The 26773-nt window shown below is 42.5% G+C and overlaps 2 protein-coding genes across 5 annotated transcripts; one reads left to right on the top strand and one right to left on the bottom strand.

The window, feature by feature from the left end:
- Window positions 1–6573: 6573 nt before the first annotated feature.
- tnfaip3 (tumor necrosis factor, alpha-induced protein 3) lies at window positions 6574–26141 on the top strand. 4 transcript variants are annotated; one of them, XM_038296111.1, is made up of 9 exons: window positions 6574–6725; window positions 18377–18773; window positions 22183–22373; window positions 22462–22603; window positions 22755–22925; window positions 23008–23188; window positions 23265–24250; window positions 24353–24561; window positions 25055–26141. In XM_038296111.1, exons 2-9 carry the CDS (start codon window positions 18467–18469, stop codon window positions 25334–25336), a joined length of 2469 nt encoding a protein of 822 aa, XP_038152039.1. In that variant the 5' UTR covers window positions 6574–6725; window positions 18377–18466; the 3' UTR covers window positions 25337–26141. The 4 variants fall into 4 exon arrangements, with proteins under 4 accessions (XP_038152039.1, XP_038152037.1, XP_038152038.1 ...); XM_038296109.1 differs by lacking the exon at window positions 6574–6725 and adding an exon at window positions 8715–9048; XM_038296110.1 differs by lacking the exon at window positions 6574–6725 and adding an exon at window positions 9055–9354.
- On the bottom strand, window positions 11863–17393 carry LOC119790540. Its single transcript, XM_038296100.1, has one exon. It carries the CDS (start codon window positions 17391–17393, stop codon window positions 12069–12071), a length of 5325 nt encoding a protein of 1774 aa, XP_038152028.1. The 3' UTR covers window positions 11863–12068.
- Window positions 26142–26773: the final 632 nt, after the last annotated feature.

Here is a 26773-nt window from a genome sequence, read left to right as displayed (position 1 = left end):
AGATTTTTCACTAAGTAGAACCATGGTGATAAAGAATTCTTTTTTTTTTCTTCATATTTTACCTTATTTCCCACAACCCTCTTCAATGTTGCCTGCAGTTTTTCCAAAACTGCTGCCCTTTTGTTTACTTTTTTTTCCGTTTTATATATTTGCTTTATGGTATCTTTCTGTGTATTACTTTGTAATGCCTTTTTGTGTGAATGTGTTTTTCTAAATATTTTAAAATGGCTGATTTATTAATAAAATGTATTGCTTTGAAAAAATGTTGTGTTTTGTTGCTGAAAGATGCCACTAGAGGTCAGTGTCAGTCAGTTTAAACAGTTATATCCCAGATTTCTTCCTCTATCAAAACCAGCTTGAACCTTTGAGGTTCAAGATACCGCCCCCCCCAACCCCCCCCCCCCCCCCCCCCCCCCCCCCCCCCCCCCCCCCCCCCCCCCCCACACACACACACACACACCACCACCACCACCACCACACACACACACACACACACACAAAAAAAGAAAAAAAATGTAAAAAATGTATTAGCTTTAAGGCAATCAATAGTAAAGTGGTGTCAGCTTTAACCCCCTACCCTCCTACACACACATACCAAATCTGTCTCAAGTGTTGTCTTTGTGGAGGTTGGTTTCGATTTGCCTCTGAGGTGCTTTCCATTCAGAAGAGAAGCCAGAAGAACACTGAGATGTTCTTCATCACAGTTCTCCCCAGGGTTCTCCCCGCTTTTCTGACAACTCATATCGGGACGGGGCTCCGAGGCTTTTGGGGCTCCAATGGAACAGTCTGGGTTCAGAAGTCACTCTGAGGGACTGGCCACACTGTCAGAACACAAGAGACGTATGACTCCAGAAAACGTATAGAGGTGTGTATTAGGAAGCTTATAGATTAATGTAAAGCGCCCGGATTACCAGCAGATGGACGGTGGACGGTAATGTCTCCATTATCATAAAAGTGTGATTTCAGTTTCTGCGGTTCCTTTTTCAAATGACCTGCAATGTTAGAGAGTGTTCAATTGCAAAGCAGTAAAATATATCTTCAATGGAAGAGGAACATAAACCACTATAAGAGGATGTAACATTGTACACACAACATGGGGCATTTACTGTAAAGCCCATAAAGGAACAAGTTCATTCAACACTCCAACACTGCTGCAATCAAGGAAGTGAAAAACCTTAACAGTCACACCTTTTCCTTGTTTTTTCCATTGTCTAACAATGTAAAGGTTAATGTCAGCCAAACTCTCAGTGACAAAGACAAAAATGTCTTGGATTCTCATCCAAAAACACAATACTGTCCAGCCAGAGAAGGCCATTGCATGAGACTTCTTGCTGTTGCCTTCAAAAACAGAATCTTCCAGGTCATCTGCACTAAAGTTGAGCAAGCTTTTGTGTGAAGGCACTCTGTAAATTCATGTATAACCTCTGCACAGGACGTGTGGTGTTACCCATTTTACTTAACAACTAGATTATTTCCTATTGTACCAATGGAGGAATTTCATTGTCATTAGCGGTCACCAACACAAAACCAACCTTTCGCAACTTGATTCAGACTATTTCCTTCACTGACTCTGGTACTGCTGCTCCAGCGTACAACTTTACAAGATTGCACTTTTTGCCCTGGACTTTTAGAAAATATACAACAGGCTTCTGCTTTTTGGAAGCAATCACAGTGATTCTTTTCTAGTTAGTGGTACTCTATACCTGCATCTCCTTTTTACCAGATAGAAAATGCTATTTGGATCAATTATGTATTTTATCCTGCAACTTTTAGATGTGTTGGTGTTAAAACCTGATTTGATGCTGATGTGTACCTTTGTATTCGTGTGTGTTGGAGATGCAGGGAGGAAGTAACAGCTCTAACACTTTATGTAGATTTCCACTGCATACATTTCCAGGTAGGAGTTTACATAGAATCATTATTGGCATCAATGTCCTATTCATTTTGGGCTTTCTGTGATACATTTCATTACTTGCGGTTTTTTTTAGGGAGAAATGACTATGTAGAACACAAATGCAGTGATTTTTAAGGACGACACAAAGATAATCCACGTGTTTGCCTGTAACCATATATGTACATAGTGTGGCTGAGTCCAAGTTTTAGCAGCGTGCTGTTCTGCTGTAGCTCTGGTCTTTAAGTGTAGTATGTTTTCAATAGAGTTAAGGACAAGGCCATTCTTAAACCTTTAATTAAACTTCTTTAACCATTCCGTTGCCAATTTTAACCTTTTTGAGGATTCTTTTCCAATTTTCTTTTACATTTTTGCATTGAGACCCATTGTTGATCAAATAAGCCTTACCTTTATTTTTCCCAAAACTTTTCCCTTTCTTGTTCTCAAAATTCCAACTTTGTTTTAACTCTGGATGCTGCTTGGTCTGTCCTTGTGTGCAGTTGAAAATTTCAGCCAAGCTTGAGGAACCTGATTTCTAAAGCAGTCTTTCTTGATCCACTTATATTAATGCTATGATTTCCCCAGTTCAAAGTCAAGTCTAAATCCTATGGTTTTAATTTTTGGTCATTAAGAAGTAATTTTTAGCTAGCATAATTTGCTGAGGGTTAATTGATGTGAGTAGACTATCAATGCATGTCAGTAATTGTTCATTAAGTTTTGACTTTTTTACATTTTTAGGAGCATTAAGTCATTCAAGCTCAAACTAAGTCACACATAAGTAGTACAGGTCAGTTTAAAATACAACCAAGTTAGTCTCAAGTTATCAATTCTGGGACTTAGGTCACTAAGTCAAAAACCACACCTCTGCCGGTATCTTCCATTAAAAGTTTCAGTCATAATTCAATTGTTATTTTATCTAACATTTTAGAGTATTAATCATAGTTTTAAAGACAAAAAATGACTAACTTCAGTATCCGGCCTATTAAGAAATTATGGACTGGGCTTAAAAGTTTCAACCAAACCATCTAGGATGAATCTGATCGTTCTGATAAACAGGGTCAGAGTATAATACAAAGACCTTCTCGGTAGTTTCAAAAAAGGGTTCTTCTGCATCTTACTAAGAGACACTTGTTGAAATTTTTGTAGATATTTGAGCTTGTATGGACATATTTGCCTGACAGCCATTTTCGGTTGGTGATCATTGGATTTGTATGCAGTAAAGGGAACCACCCCCCTAAAAAAGAATGGTTTAGATACTTCATAAAGGCCTTAAATAGGTAGCTTATTCATGCTATTTTTGGTGCATTTCAAGTTCTTATAGGTCATTGCATGTTTGATTGATGAAATGTGTTACTGTGTACATTGCAAACAGCATACAGTAGAAGCAGTAGATGATCAATGATACCACCAAAATACAGAAAGAAAAATGTCTCTTGAAAATGCAGTTAAAATTATACAAAACAAGCTATTTTCTAACTAAATAATTTCAAGTTTCTAGAACTGGTTATAATAATGTAATAATGACTTAGTTAGATTTTTATAGTTGTTTTTTTTTTTGTTATCCCCATCTTTATAAAGTTGAATTATCAACATTAAAACTTTGTTGTTATCACTGGGATAAACAAACAGGACTTGATCAAAATTATTTTGTTGTAAACAAAAATCAATTATGCCTTCAGCTGCAAAAATAATCTATGAGCTTTAAACCATTAGGGATCCATAAATAAGATTTATTTATTATATACTTATTTTTATCCATGCATACTTAAGCTATTACTGTAATAAAAACATACAATAAAGTAATTTAGGTTTGCAAAACAAATGCAGCAATACCTGGTGGAGGGGCAATCTCTATTAGAAATAGAAAAGTATAAAAACTTTTTCTGGCTTTACTTTGACAGGAATTGAAACAATAAAAACAATATCTAGAAAGTCTTGTTTGATTTTTGATTTCATAGCTTTTTTTTTTTAAAAAAATGCCTATTTGATTATAAGAAGTTACAGTTACAAGAATAAAATAAAATATAAGTGAAATAGAAAATAATAAAATCATTTGACTTGCCTGAAGTGTTGGTGAAAAGATGGTTGCACTGACAGGCTTTTTAATAATAAGGATTTCTGTATTGTCTTGTATTTATATTTATGATTTGAACCGTCCAGACTGTGTGAGTGCTCATATTAATAGATGGTAATTTTTTATTTTCATCATGATTTTAACCATTAAACAGTTTCTTGACTGAATTTTATTTCTTACCATCTACTGTATTGATAAATCTGAGGTGTTCATGCTTTAGGTGAGATTGGATCATAATAACAATGAATTCTATCAGGCAAAAATCATGAAAACTACAAATATCTTTTAGATATTTTTATTTCCTTATTATTCTGTAATCTCAAAGACTACAGTGGACTTTGCAAGTCTGGTTCAAACCCTTGGTACAATTTACAGATATCAGAAGGTGACATGTTGTGCTCAAACCATTAAATGTAAACATATACAGTATGGGAGCAACTATCCATCACACTTTTTACTACAGAGATGGGTCCTGTGACCTAGAGACTAATTGTTTTATTGTAAAATGAGAGTATTTAAAGTAAAAGACCTTGTGAAGATGCGTTTAGAAGCTGATAAAAAAAAGTGTTTTTTACTCATGGTGTAATCTGCACAGACCTGGGCTGAAAGGCCATTTAGAGAGGCAGCTGTCATTACCACCACCCCCACCACAGAAAAAGACCAATTACTTTTTGCAAATGCAATCAAAGTCAAATTCCTTTGAAGAGATACCTCATGCTGAGCTCTGATGAAACTACAATTGAGGTGTTTGACCATAATGGCCGCCATTCTGTCTGGAAAACAGGGGATTTTGTAACCTTGAGGGCATCAAAAATGAAAGGAGTGTCAGCATTTTGTCAGTGGTATTTCCTGCTGCAGAAGAGGCTTGTGAACTTAATAAAAAAAAAAAGGAGGCATCATGAGAAAAGAACATGTAGTGGAAATAGTAGGGCAATATCTCAAGAGCTTAGCTAATAGAAATTAGAAATTGAACTTTATTAATCACACTTAACTTTGCATTTAATCTATCCTCTTGGGGAGCAGTGGGCTGCCATTGTGCGGCACCTGGGGAGCAGTGTGGGGTTAAGGGTCTTGCTCAGAGGCCCAGAGTGCAGGCTGTGGGGATTGAACCGGGTACTTAAAGCTTTTCAGAGCACAAGTGCACTGCTCTAACCACTAGGTAAAACACTCCCACAATAATAATAAATATTATCAGATTATGTTGAAGGAAAGAGTGAAGGAGACTTGATCATCGCCTCTTAGGACATTTATAGGCAGAGCTGAAATGTTGTAGGGGATTAAGGAGACCTAACAAATCTCACTCCTTCACAGCAAGTCTTTTAGCAGTAATTAGGGCCAAACATACTGGAGGTTATTGTCAGAGGCTTGTAAAACTGTTCCAAAAATATCAAGTGGTTGGGTCATTGTGCTTGTATCCCTGAGGTTCTGAGTTTCAAGCCCCACTCCCACAGACTGCCACTCTGGGCCTCTGAGCAAGACACTTAACCCCATACTGCTCCCAGGGCGCCGCACAATGGCAACACACTGCTCCCCAAGAGGATGGCTGAAATATAGAGTGTGAAATTCAATGCTTTGTACTTGTGACAGTGTAATGACAAAGTTGAATTTTATTTTCTATTCTATGAACGTCTGTGTCAGAAATGAAGTTTATGTGTGTTTTTTTATTTTATTTTTTACAGTGTCCTGTCTGGCAATGTGGCAATAAGAATAATTGTCTTGATGCCAAAAAGAGCCCAACAGATTTCACTTGTTTCATGCATATAAATTGCTTTATTATAATTATGCAGGGAGTTTTACAGTTTATATGGACACTGCAATGTAAATAGAGCAGCAAAACAGAAGAAGAAAAAAGAAAAAAGAAAAGAAAAAAAAAGAGAAAGAAAGAGGAGGTAGAAAGGAGACAATGACAAAACATTTTCAGTCTGCTTCATCACCTGTAACGAGATGAAAAAAGAACAGCACAACCGAAAGACATGGTACGAGACATACAATAAAGCAACACCTTGAAACTATCACTGAAGTAGTATTATTAAGTCTGACATATACTCTGTGTTACCTGAAGATATGAATCTGGGCTTTCTGTATGGAAGTGAATCTCTGAGTACCTGGAGCCAAGCACCTGTAATTGTTTGTGAGGGTGCACTTGTGCATGTAAAGTTTATCCATAGGAAAAATGCTCAATAGTGGTTGTGTCTTTTAATACACTGAACCTTCTTTCATCCATACTTTGATGACCTCTTCTCTACATTTCCGACAAGAGTGAGCGGGTAGACGTTGAGAACTGCTGATTTGAAGCAGATCAGTGGGTCAATTGTCTCCTCTGGGGGTTTCCATGTACTTGTGATGTGCTGCTTTTATTGCAACCATTAACAAGTCTGTATTGATCACAGACAGCGACTCAGCAGCATGTGACCCAATGTGGAACTTTTAACATAAAATCTGTAGAAGATTTGTATGACTTCTGATTTTTTTCTTTTTCTTTTTTCAATGTAGAAGGTGACTCAATGAGAATTGAGCTTTAAAAGGTGAGTCAGTGAGCTCATTCTTTAGGAATGCTTGTCAGGTGATTGATATGGAGGTTTCTGTTCCCCTCATCAGAGCTGTGGTTTCCAGTGTTTGTCCGGAAGAACAGGGAACCGGGAGGCTTTCCTCAGAGAAGGGAAAGGAAAGTGGAAAATGAGCAATGAACATCTACAAGTAGACATGGGCCAGTGTTCCCATTGATGAGACGACAGATGGTTTCAGCCTGAATCTTTACAGGTAAGTTAAATATTTCTGGACGTGATTTATATTTTCCAAGAACACATTTTCTTCTGGAATGTGATATTAGCTGAAGGGTTTGTCTTTTATGAAATTGTGGTTAAGAATGTGTTTTTTTTTCTCTGTTTAATATTACATATACTTTTTAACTTTTTCTCAAATAAAGACAGCACAATCTGGTCTATATTTTTATTTTTAACAGTAATATTACATGCTACTTTATTTTAAAAAAATCAAAGCAACAAACTAAATGCTGATTCTTCTAATGAATTCTTGCCCTTTACTGAATTGTGTTAGTTATTTTCTAAATAGATAAAGGCTTTGAAAACATTGCTTCTCTTGTTGTTTCATTCGTATCATCTCTGAGAGTCATGTTGTGAGAGATGGAGCCAAAGACAGATACTTGATGGGCTTTGTCACAGTCTGACATGTAAGCTAGTAATAAAGAAAGTCTGTTAACCACCTTAACCAAAAGAAGTGCCAATATTTGAGTGGGTTTCAACGTATGCAGTGTTTTTGCTTATATAGTACTCTCGGATGGGTTGAATGTTGCATGCATTTCTTAAAAAGTCACCTGCATGTGAAAGATTTTAAACCAAAAGATAAGCAGATAACGTTTTAGCACCTTTGAAAATGTGGGAAGGTCTCATTTTCGTTTTTCTCATGTAGATCAAGTTGAGAAAAAAAATTTCAAAATTCAAATTAGTAAAGTTTTCAGTCCACTGCAAGACCAGTTACAAAAGTTCAACATTACATAATTATAAAGGCTGAATAAAAGAACAGGTAGATGGATGGATAGATCAATAGATAAATGAGTGGATGGATGCATAATTATGACATTTAGATAATGGGGCAGGGAATAAAAATCTTGAAATGTGCATTTCCATAGTATAATATCTGTTTCTACACGTATCCAGACCCTAAACATACTTTGACTAGATTTCCTTTGTTAATGTATGGAACATCAAAGCGTTACACAGGTGCAGTTTTATTGTATTTTGGGTTTATTCAGCTTAACACGATCAACAGAAATAATTAAGTAATATGCCTCTTGATTATGCATAAAATACTAAATCATAGGTCTTAAACAAGGGGTCTGCGACCCCTATGGGCCCAGGTGCTGCTTGAGGGTCTCAAAAGTTTTGGTTGATTAGACTTTTTTTTTTTTTTATATCCCCCCTTGCAGTTCTTTCCACTAATTGAAATGTCTTTAAATACACATTAAAATGAATTCAACACACTGTTGTAAACAGATAAATATAGGCAGAAGATATATCTTTCAGTCATCAATGCACACATTCAGCGACACACAGAAGCTCTTTCAAGCTGGGCACCATTTCTTTCATAACACCTGTCCCATCAACCATGAATCAGATTTAGAATACTTTAATAACCCGAGGGCGAAATTACTTTCGTTACATTACTCCATCTTTAATACAGTGACTATAGAACCAGTTTGATATAACGCAATTTTACACAATATATATATTTAGGAGGTCCCCGCTTCATCGAGCCATCAGTTTGGGGGCCCTTGTCCTGAAAACTGTTGAAGACCCCTGCAATAAATAATTGAGTAACCCACAAATCGATAGAAAAAACAGGAAAGAATTGAATGAGAATTCAGATATCAGGAATTCTGTTTTAAATCCTCTGAGCATAATTTCCAAACAGTCAAAATAATACATTCAATCATAATAATGAAATCAAACACTGAAATGTTTATTAAAAACACACAAAGCAGCTTGTGAGTCAAAGCCTTTTTTTATTTTATGAATTAAATGTTTCTTTTTCTTCGTATCCTTGAGTCATTCGATGAGGCTGATCTTTTTTCTTTTTTTTTTAGGGGGGTTAATGATTTATTTCTAAGGCTGTCTCATGAAATAGAGTGTGACGCGGCCTGTCTCTCTCATTCACTGAAGGCTCCTTTGTGCTCAGTAGGTGGGATATGCTTTTCAGTATCGCTTCAGACAGTCAGATAGGGGCCCCCTAGCGGCGGTGCGGTAGAACTGCAGTTAGTGACTGAGAGAGTAAAATGGGTGGACGGAAAGTCCCCGTGTGGAAATCCCCTTGACTTGGAGTTTTTTGTCTCCTTTTTTTAAAAACGAGCACCAGCGGATGAGTGTAGTCTTTCGAAAGGACTCCTCCGAGCCACCAGAGCTCTGAATAAGACGTTATAGTGGAGGGGGGAGAAAAAAAAAGAGAGGCTTGAATGGCGCCGAGAGCCGCAGCGGTGAGGCTGAGTGAAGTGGCTGAGAGTGGACTAGCCTGAGCATCCGGGGAGGCTTTGTTATCACCCACCCCCCTCCCCCGACATATTACACAGGTAAGACAACACTTCTCCCCCCTCCTCCTGTTTGCCTTTTTGGCCTGGACTACATTCTTCCCCCGCCGAGGGGCTGGGACTTAACGGACACATCATGTGTGTTTTTTTGGGGCCTTGAGTAACATGTTGGTCGTGTTTATGGGGACATGGAGGAAAAACCTGCTCACGACAGTGGCTTTGACAGCCATTGTTTAAAAAGACGTACCCCCTAGGAGCGGATAACAAGGAGGAAGGAGCGTTTAAACGGACTAATTTCTGCAGCTCTCTTTTATCCAAACCGCCGCCGATCACTACATTGTCTCAGAGGTAGTTGTCATTGCAATTACGTAAGCCTTTAACGTCAGCAAAGTCTCCTGTTGTTGTCTTTTTTTTCTTTATTCGTGTGTGTGTGTAGCTAGCTATGCTAACCCCTCAGCCTGTGTAGCTGCTGGGGCAGCAGTCATCCAGCCTGCTGCTGCTGCCTGGAAGTGAGTGACTTTAACAGGGCCTGGATGCTGTTGCACCTGCTGCTGCTTGGAGAGAGAAGCTCCCCTTTAGCCTTCAGGTGGTTGTGAACTTCAGCAGCATCCACTGACTCTTTGTCAGCCTGTTGATGTGAGGATAAAGGGTGGACATTTAAAAAAAATCACTTGCTGACCTTTAATTTAGTTGAAATAGTCCTTTAATAGTCCTTTAAAACCCACCTTGCCCAACTCCTATATAGAGAAGTAAAGAATAACAGTTTTAGTGCAGGCAGAAAAATCTAAATTTATGATATTGGTGAAGATATGTCCTAATAACTGGTATCAAGGTAAAATTCAAGTTTGAAAAAAGTTTGTAAAAGCCTGCATTAGGTTTATTATTGGTTTATAAACCACATACCTCTTCCATCTAACAGTCATTTAAGTTAACTCTTTATAGGGCAAGTTACCATTTTTGATCCCTTGCACACCCCTTACAAATGGAGTCCAATCCTTCCCTCAGTGAGATCTAGAAGCACAAGATCTATATCCAGCCATTCAGCAAATATACTGCTACATGGCTGTACGTCTTATTTTGGCATTTCACCAATTAGAGGAGCCCTTGAGTGATATATTACCTACTGTAAATTAAGTCGAGAAATAAAAGAAAGTTATCAAGTAAAAAAAAAAGGTAAAAAGCTACTTGAAAAGCTAAGTAAATTTAACATGCTAATAAGCCTAGTTAACAATAATATTAGGTTTATAAAGTAAAAAATGTAAGTGTCAGTAAAAGCATTAATGCCTCTAAGATTATGTTGTACCAAAAAAAAGTGTTTCTTTCACTCTCAGGGTTTTTCATGAATTTCTTATAAAAGCTCTTTTTTTATTAATATATTCGGGTAAGTCGGCGTTTCTTGTTATTACATTCACAGAAATTGTTACCATCAAAATATCGATATTTTTTTAATGTAACAAAGGCAATAAGGTCATGTCCTGAATTCCAGTAAAACTATTGGCTTGACATTTTGATTTTCAAACCATTTAAGTGAGCGCTCTATAAAGGGTTAAAAGTACTTTAGATAAGATCCATCCATCTTCTTCCGCTTATCTGAGGTCGTCCCTCTCGTCAGCCACTTGGGCCATCTCCTCCGGGGAATCCCAAGGTGCTCCCAGGCCCTCCAAAGTGTTCCGGGTCTCCCCTTGGGCCTCCTCCCAGTGGGACATGCCTGGAACACCTCACCAGGGAGACGTCCTAACCAGATGCCCGAACTACCTCAACTGGCTCCTCTTGATGTGGAGGAGCAGCGGTTCTACTCTAAATCCTCCCCGGATCACATCTTTTAAGAAGATGTCTGGAAATAAACAAAAACTTAAAACTACAGAGGAATACGGGCTGAGCACTGCCCATTCAGCAGGCTCAGAAGAAGTATTTTCACCACTATAAACGCAGAATTGTAATTTTGTGAAAAAATACATTTAGCTTCAAATCAACTGATGTTTTTTTTAAAGGTTCCCTTCAAAACTACTGCCGCTAGAGACAGAATGGGGAAAACCGGTGTTAGACTTTGAAAAGAGTTTCTGTCTCTCAATGGAGCATAAATTGGATCAAGCCAAGCATTCAGGTTCAGCTTTTAAAGTTGGGAAAATAAGTTTGATCATTTAGGTAGAAGATAAAATCAATGCAATTACAGTTAGCAACAGGGAAACATCATAAACTTTCTACAGTTCAATATCTTTTAAAGCAGCGTTGTATAACCTTCAGCCACTAGGGGCACTAGAGCTGTAACGTCCAGGTTCCGCTCTGCTTAAGACAACTAGCATCATTGCGTGGATTTACTTGTAAAGACCGGGTCGCGTTTACCCATCTAGAATAAATCCTTATCCTACATCAGATAACTAGAAATATGTCTGAACAGTTAAGTATGTTATCTGTTTTGTTGCCTAACAGAAACTTTTCAAGTTTAAGAGGCGCTCAGGCTGCAATAAAGAGGCGTTCTGGGTCACATGACTAGTTCAATGACGGATCCGACCCTCTAACTTTATATAGGTGTATTTTTTTAGAATGGCAGCCTGCATCGAGCCTCGATATACACCAAGAGCTGCTCCCCAAGCGGATGGGTTGAATGCAGAGGTAAATTTCTCTAATGTGAGATCAATAAACTTCAATTATTAAATGATGCTAATAGTTGATTCAATTGTTATTGCTATAATAGTCGTTGTTGTGACTTACAACCAAAAATGACGAAGCGAGACGGTCAGTTTCATTTGGTTTAACTTTAGTGAAGAACGGTGAAGGAAAAAAGTAACATACAACGTGCGCCAGTCAGCTCGGCTCAACAACACTCTTTTTTTTTTTTTTTTTTTGCTCCTAGAGCATCCTGGGTAATAGAGTCCACTTCAATACAACTACAAATAAATGCAGTCCCAAATTTAACCACGGTTTCAAACATGAACTGTGTTATCAACATTAACGTTAACTTATATTTTTAACTCATTAACTTATCATTCAAAGGTTATGAAATAATAAGTCCTCAACAAATAAATTCACAACATCCTCCCCCCCGATAAACTACAGTTTATCTAAATTTCCAAAGAATACAGCAACTGAACTGGTCTCCGCAGAAGGGCGCCTGAACATGTTCGAACAGCACATGACCTGACAAGACCATCACGTCCTGGGAAGAGTTCTTGAATTCGCCCCATTTTCCAGCTCTGTCTTGGTAGATTATCCTCTCCGATTAGCACAACGTCTCCCACCTTCAGCAGAGAGGGCTGCTGGGAGTCGCAGCGATGGGCTGACTTCAAGTCCAGTAAATATTCTTTTCGCCATCTGTTCCAGAAGTTGGTCATAAGTCTCTGCCTGTAGCGCCACCTCCGTGTCATCTCCTCCTTATTTGCTGTTGGATGGATTGTTTCAGCTGGAAATGGCTTTGGGGGTAAACAAGTCAGTCTCTGACCCACCAAGAAGTGAGAAGGTGTCAGCGGCTGTGGTTCATCCACGTCATTGTGCACGTAAGTGAGTGGCCTCGAGTTTATTATGGCTTCAGCTTCAGCTAGAATGGTGCACACTTCTTCAAAGCCAAGTTTAGCTCTGCCAAGCACCTTCCTAAGAATTACTTTGACTGACCTTACAAGCCTTTCCCAGAATCCCCCCCACCAGGCTGCTCTTTCAGCGATGAACCGCCAGGTGATGCCCTTCTCTGAGAAAAATTCTTGTAGCTGTGGATCTTTGATGCCTTTCCAGAGTTCCTTCAGATCCTGATCAGCTCTCTTGAATGTTTTGGCATTATCTGAATAGATCACCTTGCATAATCCTCTTCTTGAGACAAACCTTTTCAGTGCCAGCAGAAAGTTCTCTGTTGATAGGTCTGAGACCAGTTCTAAATGCACAGCTCTGGTTACAGCGCAAGTGAACAGCGCTATGTACGCCTTGGTCATGGAGTTCTGTGTCTTCACATAGAGTGGCCCTGCGAAGTCCACACCTGTGATCTCAAATGGTGGTGACTCAGTTATTCTGTCCTTGGGCAGCGGTGCTGTTGTCTGTTGCCCAGCCTTTGCTTTGAACCTTTTGCAAAATACACATCTTGACACCACCTTCTTAACTACTTGCCGTGCTCTCAAAATCCAAAACTGTTCTCTCGTTTGCACTAAAGTGTCTCGCACCCCTGCATGCATTACCTTCTCATGTTGATAATGTACCAGCATTTCGGTATATCTGTGATTGCTGGGCAAAATCCATGGGTGTTTTTCTCTGTAAGAGAAGTCGGAATGCTGGAGCCTTCCTCCTACACTGAGCAGCTCATCTTGGTCCAGAAAGGGTTTCAGCTGTCGGATTCTGGAGTCTGCATGTGTGCATTTTCCTGTTTTGAGCGATTGAATTTCGGAGCTGAAACTCTGGTTCTGAATAACCTTTATCCAATATTTTCCTGCTTCATGCAGCTCTTCTGCTGTCAGTTCACCACTCATTTTTGTAGTTGAGCGGGCGTTAGCGATAAACCTTTTCATCCAAGCCGTCACTCGGAGCACGGTTTTCAGTCTACTGTACTTCTCTAGACACAAAGGAGGTTTTAAGAAGTTTGTGTCTTGATTAACAAGTTGTACAACAAGCTGATATTTGGATCTCAGCTCAGACTTTACCTCATCTTCCTGAATGTCTTCCTGACTGCTCTCTAACTGATCAGGTGATATCAAAGCACAAGGACCATTCCACCACAGTGTGCTCTGCTTCAAGTCCTGTACTGTTAGACCTCTAGTGGGAAGGTCAGCTGGATTTGTTTTTCCCTTACAGTGAGACCATGACTGTGGATCTGTTAGAGTCTGAATTTCTGTCACTCGATTTGCTACAAACTGTTTCCACTTGTGAGCAGAACTGCGAATCCAGTGTAGCACTATCATTGAGTCTGTCCATAGTCTCACCTGGGCCTTGTCAAGCCGCAGTGTTTCCTTGAGGGTGCTCCCCAGCCTGGCTGCTATTACAGCTCCCATCAGCTCCAGCCGTGGCAACGTCATTCTTTTCAGTGGAGCCACTCTGGACTTGGATGCAACGAGGCTTGTGGTCACTTTTCCGTCACTCGTTTCTCCCTGAAGATAAGCAACTGCACTGTAAGCCCTTTCACTTGCATCACAAAACACATGCAGCTTTAGATCCTGACCATTTGGCTGTTGTGTGTGTGTTCTATACCAACGTGGGATTGACAGCTGGTGCAGTTGGGGGAGCTCCGAACACCACTGTTGCCACTTCTTAGTCAAATCGGGCGGCAGCTCCTCATCCCATCTGAGTCCCCTCTCCCACATCTCTTGGAATAAACATTTTATCCTGATTGTGAAAGGGGTCAAGAATCCAAGAGGGTCAAAAATGCGAGCGGAAGACTGCAGAACACTTCTTTTAGTGTTTTCTCTCACCTTCAGAATGTCAAGCAGCCCTCTGAGGTCGAACACAAAATCATCAGTGGCAGGTCTCCACACCAGGCCTAGAACCTTCAGGACCGACCCGTGTGTTTCTGGCTGTGCAGTGCAATCCAACGAGATCTCCTGCCATTTTTCTCTAAGCTCAGGAGAGTTCGTCATCCATTTACACAGCTCCATGCCTGCCGCAGACATAATATTTTTGACTGTTGTTGTCACTGCCTGAGCTTCTGCCACCTCCTTTGCACTTGAGATAAAGTCATCCACATAAAGTGAGGAACGGACAATGTCTATCACTTCTGGGTGTTTACCCTCATATTGTCTCAGGTGCTTCCTAATGGTGGCAGCCAGTAAAAATGGGCTGGATGAAGCTCCAAACACCACTCTTGTCATCCTGAGGACACGCAGATTATCCTCCGTTGGTGGGCCTGTGAACCACAGAAATCTTACAGAGTCCCTGTCTACTTCTGAGAGTGAAATCTGTAAAAATGCCTTCTTAATGTCTGCCATGTATGCAATTTCATGCAGTCTAAACTTGATCAAAACACTCATCAGATCTGGATTCAAATTGGGACCTGTTAAGAGACAGTCATTTAGTGAGGGACTGCCATCTTCGTGGGATGAAGCATCAAAGACAACTCGCAATTTCGTTGTCACCTTATCCTCCCTCAGTACAGCATGGTGGGGTAAGTAGTAAATCCGACTGCTTGGTGGTGGTGTACACTCCTTAGGGACATCTTCAGCCATTCCTTGTGTTAAGTAGTCCTCCACCACATCATTGTATCTGCTGTAGAGCGTAACATCCCTTTGTAGTTTCCTTTTCAAACTCTCAAGACGCCTTTTTGCAATGCGGTAATTGTCTTGAAGTGGAGGATGAGTCTGTCGCCATGGCAACTCCACTTGATAACGCCCATCCTTAAAGATGGAGGTTTCTTCAAACCGCTGCAATGCTTCCACATCATCTGGATTCTCAGATTTCTCGCTTGTGATACCCAGGGACTCAAGCTCCCAAAATGCATGCAGCTGTTTGTCCATCTGTGCATCCTTGCTGAGCTGAATATGCATGCATGTTGTCTCTGTTATGCTGGACATGGCCACTGGGCCCTGTACTGCCCATCCAAAGGTGCTCTCAAGCGCCACCAGGCTCTCTGTCAGTCTTTCTACTCGGCCTGATACGATCTGCCAGTAGTAATCTGAGCCAATTAGCACAGAAAGTTCAGTTTCATCACCTCCACCAGCGAAGTCTGCGAGTTGAAGCCCTTTTCTTCTCATTTCGTTCTGAATGTGTTCACCAGGAACTTTCATCAATGCTGTACACACATTGGGGGTCACAACTGCTTCTATTTCAATTCTTTGCTGTCCATCCCAAACATTTTCCAAGCTGAGCTTCACTATGTTACGCTTCACCGTTGTGGGAGCAGTGGAGCCAAATGTGTGGAGGGTAAGCGTCCCTTGTCTGGTAATAGGTAGCTGCAGCGCCCTCACCACATTTTCATGCACAAAGCTTCCCTGGCTGCCTCCATCCAGCAAGCAGCGAACAATGTTCCTGCTTGTGGGACCTACCACCCATGCCTTGGCGGTTTGTAGCAGCACAGTGTTCTCAGTTTCAGTTTTGCCCCTTTTTGTTTGGGGAATTACAGAGGAAATGACAGTGTCCATGTTGGCAGAAACAACAGGCGGGGAAGCCTCATTTTTCTCACAGATGGCCACATGATGCCTGCCTCCACATGTGGCACATGACATGCCCTTTAACCTGCAGAACCTTGCAATGTGTTTGGGTCCCAAACAGATAAAACACCTGCCAAGTTTCTTCAGCCTTTCTTTACGTGCTGCCACCTGGTGGTCTGGGCAGCTTTCAGATTTGTGTTCAGCACGCTCACAGAACAGGCAGTTTTGTGTCTTCTCATTGGCAGCGTGTAGTGTAGCTGCAGATGTCATGCTTGGTTTCCTTAGTTTCACATCACAGGTTGAATATGATTTGCTGCATGTTTTGTGAGCAGACTGATTCTCTCTCTGGTTGTATGATCTGGTCATTTGTAAAGCTCTCTCTCGGCTGTTTACCTCTCTCTGCAGAAACTTTAGCACATCTGGCACCTTCCACTCATCCTGTTCTCCTCTCTGTCGGCTGTATTCAAGAGCCATGTCCTCTGGCAGCATTTGGAGGATTATTGGACATAACATGCCTCCATACGTGTCTGATACTACTCCCAGTGACTCTAGGCTTCTGATTTGAATTTCACAGTCATCATATAACTGCCTCAGCGCACTGACATCGGATGACTTCTTTACAGGAGTGAGATTCAAAAGCTTTGACATGTGGGCATTTACAATAAGATCCTTCCTTCCGAATCTGCTTTGAAGTATATCAACTGCAGCATTATAGTTACTGTCTGTCAGTGTGAGCCCTGCTACTGCCTTTGCAGCCGTTCCAGTGAGGTAAGTTTTCAGGTAGGTAAACTTTTCTTTACTGCAGAGAGCCTCATTGTTGTGAATAGCAGTCTCATACTGACTCCAAAACTCCTGCCATAAACTTACGTCTCCGTTGAATTTCTCAATCATAAGTTTCGGCAGTCGTACGGTCGGGTTGCTGCGCTGAGAGCCAGCGGTGCTTGCGCTAACGTCACTTAGCCGAGCAGGTCGGGGGTCCTCTTTACTCACAGTCTCCTGTGCACGGATTACTTGGTGAGCCCGCGCCTTCATCTCGATGATACGGTCTCTGTATTCCTCTGCGAGTTCAATCTCCGCATCCATGGCGTCCAGCGGCGTGTATTCCTCCGCTATGCGGTCCAGCTCGCGCAAACTGTCCTCTTTCGCCGACAACACGGCTAACATCTCTCGCACACGGTTAATGTCCGGGTCTTCCTTTGATACTTCACCGTCAATCTGGTTCAGCACCTTCGTTGTGGAACTCCGTATTGTCCGCCGCTTCCGTTTCGCTCTTTCAACCAGTAGTTCCTCAGCGTTCGGTTGCTCTTCGGTGCTTCTAGCTTCGTCAGCCATTATCTCCTTAATATTCCCGGGTTTCGGCACCAAAAAATGTTGTGACTTACAACCAAAAATGACGAAGCGAGACGGTCAGTTTCATTTGGTTTAACTTTAGTGAAGAACGGTGAAGGAAAAAAGTAACATACAACGTGCGCCAGTCAGCTCGGCTCAACAACACTCTTTTTTTTTTTTTTCTTTTTGCTCCTAGAGCATCCTGGGTAATAGAGTCCACTTCAATACAACTACAAATAAATGCAGTCCCAAATTTAACCACGGTTTCAAACATGAACTGTGTTATCAACATTAACGTTAACTTATATTTTTAACTCATTAACTTATCATTCAAAGGTTATGAAATAATAAGTCCTCAACAAATAAATTCACAACAGTCGTAGCAGAGAAAATATTGAATGACTTTTTTATGAGCAACAAGAATCAATGTTCTTTCTTTTTTCTAAAGATAAACGATTATAAAGTGTTACATATTAATAAGTGTTAGTACAAGAGCGTGTTTTATCTCTTGGTAACAGGATCCTATTGTGTCTTAACTTAACACCCTGATATGTTTAAACAAAGACCTGAAAGTGGCGGGGTGTTGTGAAGGGAGGAGACCTTGTGACCTTCCCATCAGCCTGGAAAACACTGGATGGCCCAGGGTGAAAGTCTGGAAAACACCAGATGATTGTTGGGAGGGTCTGAGCTCCGTAGGACAGTGGCACACCCTGTTGGGTAAAACTCTCAAAAGAGAGACTATAAAGCAACCTTTGTTTTTTTTTCTGTTTTAATGAACAAATTTCATTTAAAAGAAAAAAAAAAACATCTCATAAACTCAATGATAAATGTTTCTCTGTTTATAGGTGCTTTCCGAAGTAGGCTATAAATTAAAATGTGTTTAGTGTCTCATTTAATTCGAGGGGATTCTCCACGAAAAATTCCCATCTGAATAATCTGCCACTCTAAAATAACCATTCCTTTTCCTCCATTTTTTTTCTGTCCAGATTTCACGTTGCTCCATCATCGCCGCTTAGTGTCTCGTCCTCCTCCTCGATCCTCTTCCTCCCTTCCTTCCACTCTCCCGTCCGTCCGCCATGTCGCAGGGCCAGAACTTCCTCCCCAAATTCCTGTTCGTGTCCAACCTACTGAAAGCGGTGAAGATCCGTCAGCGCGTCCCCAACGACGTGGTGAAGCCCGCCACCAGCGGGGGCCTCATGCACCACCTGCGGGGGATGCACCGCTACACGCTGGAGATGATCGCCATGAACCACTTCCCCCAGGCCTTCAGGGAGGTGGTGCAAGCCGCTATCCTGGACCGGGCCATGCAGGCGTCTTTGGAGCAGGAGAAGAAGCTCAACTGGTGTCGGGAACTGAAGAAGATGGTGCCGCTGCGCACCAACGGTAAGGAGCATCAAACTGGTGGGAAACCGCCCTGTGTGATAACATTTTAGGTTTTGATAGTATGATGTTTCTGATGTTTTTGTCACATAATCTTTTAGATTATTTTTGCACCAAGAATGTGGAAGTTTAACAGTTTTAGGAACTGCTGCCATTTTTACCGCCTGTGGCCTTTGTTTCATTTTCTACAGCAGAAGCTTTTAGCTTATGAGTCAATGGGTTTTTGATATTGAAATTCTCAGATGTCATTACTCACAAGCAGGGTTACTGTAAATGACAACAATTAAGGTGGACGAGTTCCGCTTTCAGAGACTCATATAGCAGCACCAATGTTTTTTTTTTCTTCATGTGCTGAGCATGGCGCCCCGCTGCTAAGTCATGTTTTCTGTTGCGTGCGCCCTGCACCTCGGGAACATCCCGGGGTAGGCAAACATTCACAAAAGGGCGCCACGGTGCCTCTGATCGCAGTTTCTGCACTGGAAACTTCAGTGGCGTGTTGTTTACTGCCGGTGAGCTTTCAGACCAAAGTATTTCCAGTAGTTACAGCTTTGCTGGTTTGTCCCTCGACTTTTCTGTTTGGGCGTTTGGTTGCGCAAGAAGTGTGTAAAGACCTTTAGATCTGAAGCTTACCTGCCAGAATTTACTCCATCAGTCCATAAATTTTAAAGGGAGAGATAAGCAGGGCATTTTCAAGAAAATCACCAGCTGTAGTGTTAATAACAAAAAAAAAAAAAAAAAAAAAAAAACAGGAAGTGGAAATCAGTCTGCATTTTAAGTTTGACATTAACATTTTAAGTTTCCATCGGAAAAAAAAAAAAAAATCTTCCTTCCTCATGTGAGAAATTCCTCTACTGACCTAATCCGAGTTACTGAATGTTTTCTCCCAAAGGGTCCCTGTTGATTTTGAAGTAATAACCCAAGTGACTCACTGCAGCTTTCATCAGGGCGCAGTTCCTCATTTAGTTAGACCTTTTTTATTGATGACAAACCCCCGGCTGACTTTGGCTGCCAGTAAGTAACCTGAGTGAAATTTCCTGGCTTGATGAGGCAGAATGTTAGAGCCGGACGGTCTAACGTTGAAGGACCCAGACGTGACTTTGAGCAGAGGACGGACGCACATACACACATAGATATATATTCAGAGAGGATCTGACTGATGGATGCTGAGTCACTGGACCTCAGCTGAGAAAATGTGACGAAATAAAATGACGAAAGTCCTCCAGAGAGCTTCCAACATCTCCTTTTACTTAAAATAGCTCCCAAAAATCCTTCTTTTTCCCTCTCCCAGGCTGTTTCCTGTTTAAAGTTGTACTAGAAGCTCAAACCCCCTTAGGATTTTGTACAAATAAATAGAATTAACCAACATAAACTGCAGCGTAATTTAGAGCAGAAGATTCATATCCGTTTTCCTCTTTCCATCCCAGCAAAGTGAGATCTCATTAATTTTATTGTGACTACTCTCGGATGTCTAGAACGCATTCAAGGGATTTTCCTCCAAGCAGCGTCCCATGTCTGTCATGTGTCCCCTTCACGCAGGATTGGTTCAGCTACAATGAACTGACTCCACATACTTTAGCAGCAAAGACGGTTCTCTTAATACTCCTTCTGGTTGTGAATCTTTAAGGATTGGAACAGTTTGGGGGGGATTTTCATGTGCATCGTTCTGATTTTAGCTCAGAAATCGCCACACACGAAAACCTGGATTCCCCTTTTTGGCTGTCTAAGTTGTGTACTTCCATTAGTAACATCAAAAGATTTTCATCGTTTAACCTGCTGGATATAAAGCAAAAACATGTAGGGTTAGGCTTTTATTTATCACAAAAAAGGCATTAAGTATTAATGTCAGTTATAGTATGATTATTACATTTGGTTGTGCATGCAATATTTCAACATTTTTCCATCTTTGAGTTGAACATAGCGCGCTATTTATCCAGAGTTCTTTAATTATTGCTCCTATCAAATAGTGCTCCAAAGGAGTGGTAATTTAGTTCTCATGTTATGAATTTTCGAGTCCAAACTGCTGTCTTTTTGGTATGAGAGAAATAGCAGCAGGTAGGGGAGGGGCAGCATCACTGTATCCAAAGTTTACAAATGAAACTATAGTGTTATCTAATTCCTTTTATTCTCTGTAAATTAAAAAAAGCTGCATCTAGTCAATAAGCTGCAGAAGTTATGAGTTATGATAAGGATGTTGATGTAGTTTTTTCAGTTGTTTCTGCAGCCAGCTGAGCAGCAGTGGCAGCAGAAACTTCTTTTATTTATTTATTTCTACCCAAGCATGGTGAAGGAATCTATACTTAGATTTACGCGCCGGAAGCAACTGTCTTTCATCTTCGGGCGACAGCTCTCGATTCACGGTCAGAGGGCGTTTTGTCGACAATGTGTGTCTGTGTATGTCGCTGCTGAGGATGTCTTCTTTTTCTACCACCGTAGAGCTCTGCATTGTGTGATGCAAGAGGACGGAAATGCAACAACAGCTTGCTAGTCTGCAATAGGAGGGAATCATTTTTTGTTTTTTCTCCTTTGAGCTCTGATTCCACCTTAAAGGAGAACAGGATTTTATTTTTAAAGTGTTAGATAAAAAAACACTTTTTTTTTTGTTTAAGAATGTTAATTTTTAAAGTTTGTTGACTGAATTCTGTGAGCTACTTTGGTCGTCTGGATAGAGATCAAGGCAGAGCAAAACGTACACATCACAGGATCTGTAAAAGCCATACATGTGAGGGCTCACCTTATCGGAGGGCCCATTAATCACGTCCTCATCGGCTGATGATAACAGTAGTTTAAAAACCCTAACATTCCTTCTTCTCCAAGTCACGCCTCTGTGGAAAGTACAGGACCTGCTGAGTAGCATTGATGAGCTGGGATCAGACAAGGGATCAAACACACTCTCGCATGCATAAGCAAAGAAAAAGCAGAAGTTAGCGCAGGGAAATTCCTGTGTTTAGTGTGACAACAGGGGTATTTCAGAGCTGCACACATTGACAAATACAGCCTCTCCTGTTTCACAATGAGAAAAAACACCCAGCAGTGCTAAAGGAGTGAAAATAAAATTCCAGGGTTTTTATTTGCTCACACAAATGCTTCCTTTTAGCAACCCAGCAGCTTAAAGAAACATTAAGCAGGTTATTTTGAATAGAAGTTAATTTCAGCTAAGCTTTTTTTATGAACAAAACCCTGTTTGAAGATTGTGTGTGAGCTTTTAGACATATAAGGGTCAAGTTATAATCTACAAACCAGATAGTGATGATTAGCCCAGCGGCCTGGAAATCCCCACCCTTTAGTTACACACAAGCGGCGCGCACACAGACCGCAGTCGTCCACCAGTATTTCAACATGAGCACGCACCTTTTGAGAATCCAGTGTGCAAAATAAACGACTAATCTCCTGTGGCGTTTGTGTTTGTCTGCAGGAGACGGGAACTGTTTGCTGCATGCAGCTTCGCAGTACATGCTCGGCGTCCAGGACACAGACCTGGTTCTCCGCAAAGCTCTCCACGGCGTTCTGAAAGAGACGGACACGGCTGTGTTCAAGGCTCGTTTCCAGGCGGAGCTGCTGCAGTCGCAGGAGTTCACCCAGACAGGACTGAGATACACCACTATGGTACTAAACAAACCCTGCGTTAAAAGTACTATAGAGGCTTAATGAAGAGGCATTTATAACTGGATTGGTTTTGTTTGCAATGTCCCAGAACTGGGAAGACGAGTGGGACAAGATCGTAAAGATGGCGTCTCCGGTCTCTAGTAGCAATGGGCTCCAGTTTGACTCCCTGGAAGACATTCACATCTTCATCCTCTCCAACATCCTCCGCAGACCCATTGTCGTCATCGCAGGTACTAAATAAAACAAGCTGCATGTTGGAGCTCTGTTTAATCTTTTTTATGAAGAGCTTTATGGTCCTTTGCCTTAAGATAAGTGAGATCTTTAACTTGTTTTTGTTTGAATCAGTTCTGCTAAACATTTTTCTCTGGTTTCCATCAACAGACCAGGTGGTGAGGAGTATGAAATCTGGCTCCTCCATCTCCCCTCTGAATGTGGGTGGGATTTATCTGCCTCTACACTGGCTGCCCACGGAGTGCTACAAATACCCGATAGTGCTTGGCTATGACTCGCAACACTTCGCACCCCTCATCACCGTCAAAGACAGCGGTCCAGGTAGGACGAGAGATGGCTGGAACCGATGGGGTGTGATGCAGCGTGTGTGTGGAGGAATAAAAACAAGCATGTGTTGTTTTAGAGATCCGCGCTGTTCCGCTGATCAACCCTAAGAGGGTGGGCTTCGAGGAGCTGAAGGTCCATTTCCTGACGGAGAAGGAGCAAACGCAGAAAGAGCGGCTGCTTAACGACTACCTGCAACTCATAGAGATCCCCGTCATCGGTTTGGGTCATGAAACCGCGTGGATCATGAAAGCTGCAAAGTATGTCTGATTTATAACTCCTTTCCTTTTAACTTTGTTTAAACCGAGGTGAAGTTAACCGTGTCCATCTCCTTAGGCTGGATGAGGGTAACCTTCCTGAAGACATGAACCTGATGGAGGACTACCTGCAGCTGGTCAACCATGAGTACCAGCGCTGGCAGGAGGACAAGGAGCAGGCCTGGGCCGCCCAGCCGCAGCGACCGCCGCCTTTCTCCGTGTCCCAGCTCTCCCTCATCGAGATCCGCTGCGCCACGCCGAGGTGCACCTTCTATGTCTCCGTGGACACGCAGCCTCATTGCCACGAATGCTTTGAGAAGCGACAGGCCACCACAGGAGGCGGGGCCAGGATAGAAGGGGTGGTTCAGACCAAGGGCGTTCAGGGAGGACTGGGAATGATGGCAGGAGCGGAGACGGAGGTGAGCTCCAGAGGAGCCCGAAGCAGCAGCCCTCCTTGCTCTTCCTCTGGGAGAGGGGTGGTGCTGTCGAGTCCTCGCTCTGCCCCGCCCACCGCACCAAGCCTCAGCCTTTACAGCGAAACACACGCCATGAAGTGCAAAACACCCGGCTGCCTCTTCACCCTCAGCGTGGAGCACGACGGCCTCTGCGAGCGCTGCTTCAACGCCAGGCAGAACCACGGGCCCCCCGGGGCTGGAACGGCTGCTACAGGACCCCCGGCCTCAAACGGGGCGCCTATCGCTTCCCACCCGGCCCAAGGCCCTGGCTGGACCCAGTGGGCGGGCTGCGACTCGGAGACGGAGCGATGCAGCATGTGCAGGCAGGAGGTGTTCAGGATATTCAACGGCCTGTGTCCGCCCTGCATGCAGAGGCAGCAGGCCCCAGAGAGGGGGGAGCCGCAGCAAGGCAACCACGGGACTGAGGCCTCGGCTTGGAGCCAGGCCAGAGACATTGAGCAGCCGTGCCTCACCCTCACCCCAGCACACACGTCCGCCTGGCAGACTCCTCTGGCCCAGCGCTGTAAACGATCCGGCTGCCAGTTCTTTGGGACTCCGGAGAAATTGGGTTTCTGCACTATTTGCTATGTAGACTATCAGACCAACCACCGTAAGTCCTGACATCACCTCACCCTGCCTGTCGCAGTGGTTTCCAAATATCTACCAGACTTTTTACTAAAGTCGTTTCCCAATTTTTCTTTTTTTTTTCCAGGCTTGACTCCTCCCCCTCCTGCCCCAGTCCAAAGCAGGCGAGGTTTGGAGACGGGTTTCCAGAACGCAACGCGGTGTCGGGGGTCCGGGTGCGGGGCGGTGGGCAAGGCGATGCTGGAGGGCTACTGTGATAAGTGCTACGTCAAAGAGCAAAGCGCACGTCTTAATCAAGTGGCGCATCGAACGCCACACTCCCCCCCTCTGGTCATGGTAGGTCTCTACCCCACCTTTTGTTTTGCTGTCTCTGTCAATCTGTGGCTGCGATTAGAATTCAGCCAATTAGAAAATAGATCTAGATTTTGTGTAATCTGTTCCCAGAATATGTGAAGGCCTGAGCATTAGTGAAAAAAATAGTTCTGTGAAGACCAAGAACCGCAGCAGGACAGGTCAGGGATGGAGCTATATGCAGATTGATGAGATTATCATTGGTGAAACATGTTGGTGGCAGCATCGTAATGTCAGGATAAGAATGGAAGCTGGTTAGCGATTGGAGCTATGGAGGTAATAGACAATTCTGCCAGAAAAACTGCAGATGGCCATCCATAGACCCTCTCCTACCCTGCAGCTGTTTTCTTTTTCTTTTTGCAACTTTCCCACAAGAACAACTTTTAAACTGCACGAGGTTTAACATCCTTTTCTGCACGCCTGGTTTCCTGCTGACCTTGTCCTTCTTCTGTCTCTGCCCCTCCCATCTGCTTTGAAGCGTGACCGAGCAGCTAAACCCAGATCCTCGCAGCAATCCCAAACCCAGACCCAGACTCAGTGCCGGCGGAGCGGCTGCAGCAACGTGTCCCCGGGTTGCACGGACCTCTGCCCGGAGTGCCACACGCGAGGCCAGGGCAGGGAAGCAGGCAGGCGGGCGCAGGCGCCCAAGGAAAAATCCAAGCAGAAGTGTCGGACGCAGGGCTGCGACCACTATGCCAACCAAGAGAAACAGGGCTACTGCAACGAGTGTGACCACTTCAAACAGATCTACCGCGGCTGAGCGCGCCGCAGCACACCACGCCGACGAGGACGACCACACATTGGTAGCAAGATGGAGCCTCCGCCCTGCAGCGGGCTCCCCATGCCAGTCAATGCACCTCTGATACTAACTAACCAACTAACTAACTAGCTAGTGACTAACTAGTAACCTTATGGCCTGAAAATCAACCCCCTCCCCTAATGTCGAATGTGAAGAGAGTGTGTGTCCGAGGGGGAGGGGATGAATGAGTGTGTGTTTTGTTTTTGTGTTTGTTTGTTGTTTTTTTTGCTGTAGACATGGCCTCCAGAATACCTCTTTGTGCAATTATTATCATCTGATTCGCTGTGTGCTCTTACACGGCCCGAGGTTTGGCTCCATGTCCGACCAACTGACTGAACCCTTATGTACAGTATGTATTTAGAGGTACGTAGGGAATCGTGCCGGACAAAATGATTGTATATTGGCTTAACAAGAAGCATCTGACATTGCTTTATAGACCACAGCCAAGGATTTTTACCGTGTCTGTCTGTCTTAACCCACCTGTGTTATCCGTCTGCCCGTCTGTCTAGCGTTTGCTCTGTTTTGAAGTGATAGATGCAGTAGTTCGGAAAGCCTGGCTAAGAAGTCAGAGGAAGTAAGAAGCAGAAGTGAAATCAAACTGAGCAGATGCAATGGTCCTCACATGTTTGGAGTTCAATTGGCCTAAATCTGTCCTTAGGCATGGGCCGGTGTGAGAATAAGAAAATATGTCAACCTTGACTTAAAATACAGTTTTGCACACGAATGTTTGAGGCAAGAGGTACTTGTTTTTGTTGAAGAAAACAGATAAAGAAATAGTTCTGGTAGCTGCTAAGTCTCTTTGAATATGAGAAAAAAGCAAAGAATGCAATAATGTTTGCTTTTCCAGTTTATTAGTTCTGATTCATGAAAGATTAAAACAAGCTTCAATTTCTAAGAAATTCTCCACCTCAAACAAAATAAAAAGTATTTTTTACCACTGATTTATGATTAGATTAGTGTATCTTTGTTTGGTGACATCACTTTTGATTTCGTGAGGAGCTTAACTGATCATTTTGGAAACATTTTTTGTTAATTTTTTATTTTTGAACCAGTGCCGATTTTGATCCACAGAAACCAGCCCATGCCTCTATGTTTAAGTCCTATTTGCCAAAAGATCAGTTTTATACGATTCTCAAATAATGATTAACTCCTATTGCTCAGTTTTCCTTTTCAAGTAAAACCCATAAACTGCCACTTCTGCAGGTTACCTAGCTTGAAATGGAAAGGGAAATCAAGCCGTGCGACTAAACGGAGCGAGACAGACAGGGCAGGTCCCTGCTAGTTTTGGTGCTACATGTACAGAAACATGAGCCTTTCCCCATCGTAGCCGACACGCTGGTGTCAGCGGCCCAGAAGGCAGAGCACACACTGAAGACAGAACTCATCCTATTCCTCCTT

This window comes from Cyprinodon tularosa, unplaced genomic scaffold (assembly GCF_016077235.1).
Source record: "Cyprinodon tularosa strain WSP-4 unplaced genomic scaffold, ASM1607723v1 ctg368, whole genome shotgun sequence".
NCBI lineage: Eukaryota > Metazoa > Chordata > Actinopteri > Cyprinodontiformes > Cyprinodontidae > Cyprinodon > Cyprinodon tularosa.
Note: the sequence above shows the minus strand (reverse complement) of the source record. Positions and strands in the feature narration are given on the sequence as shown.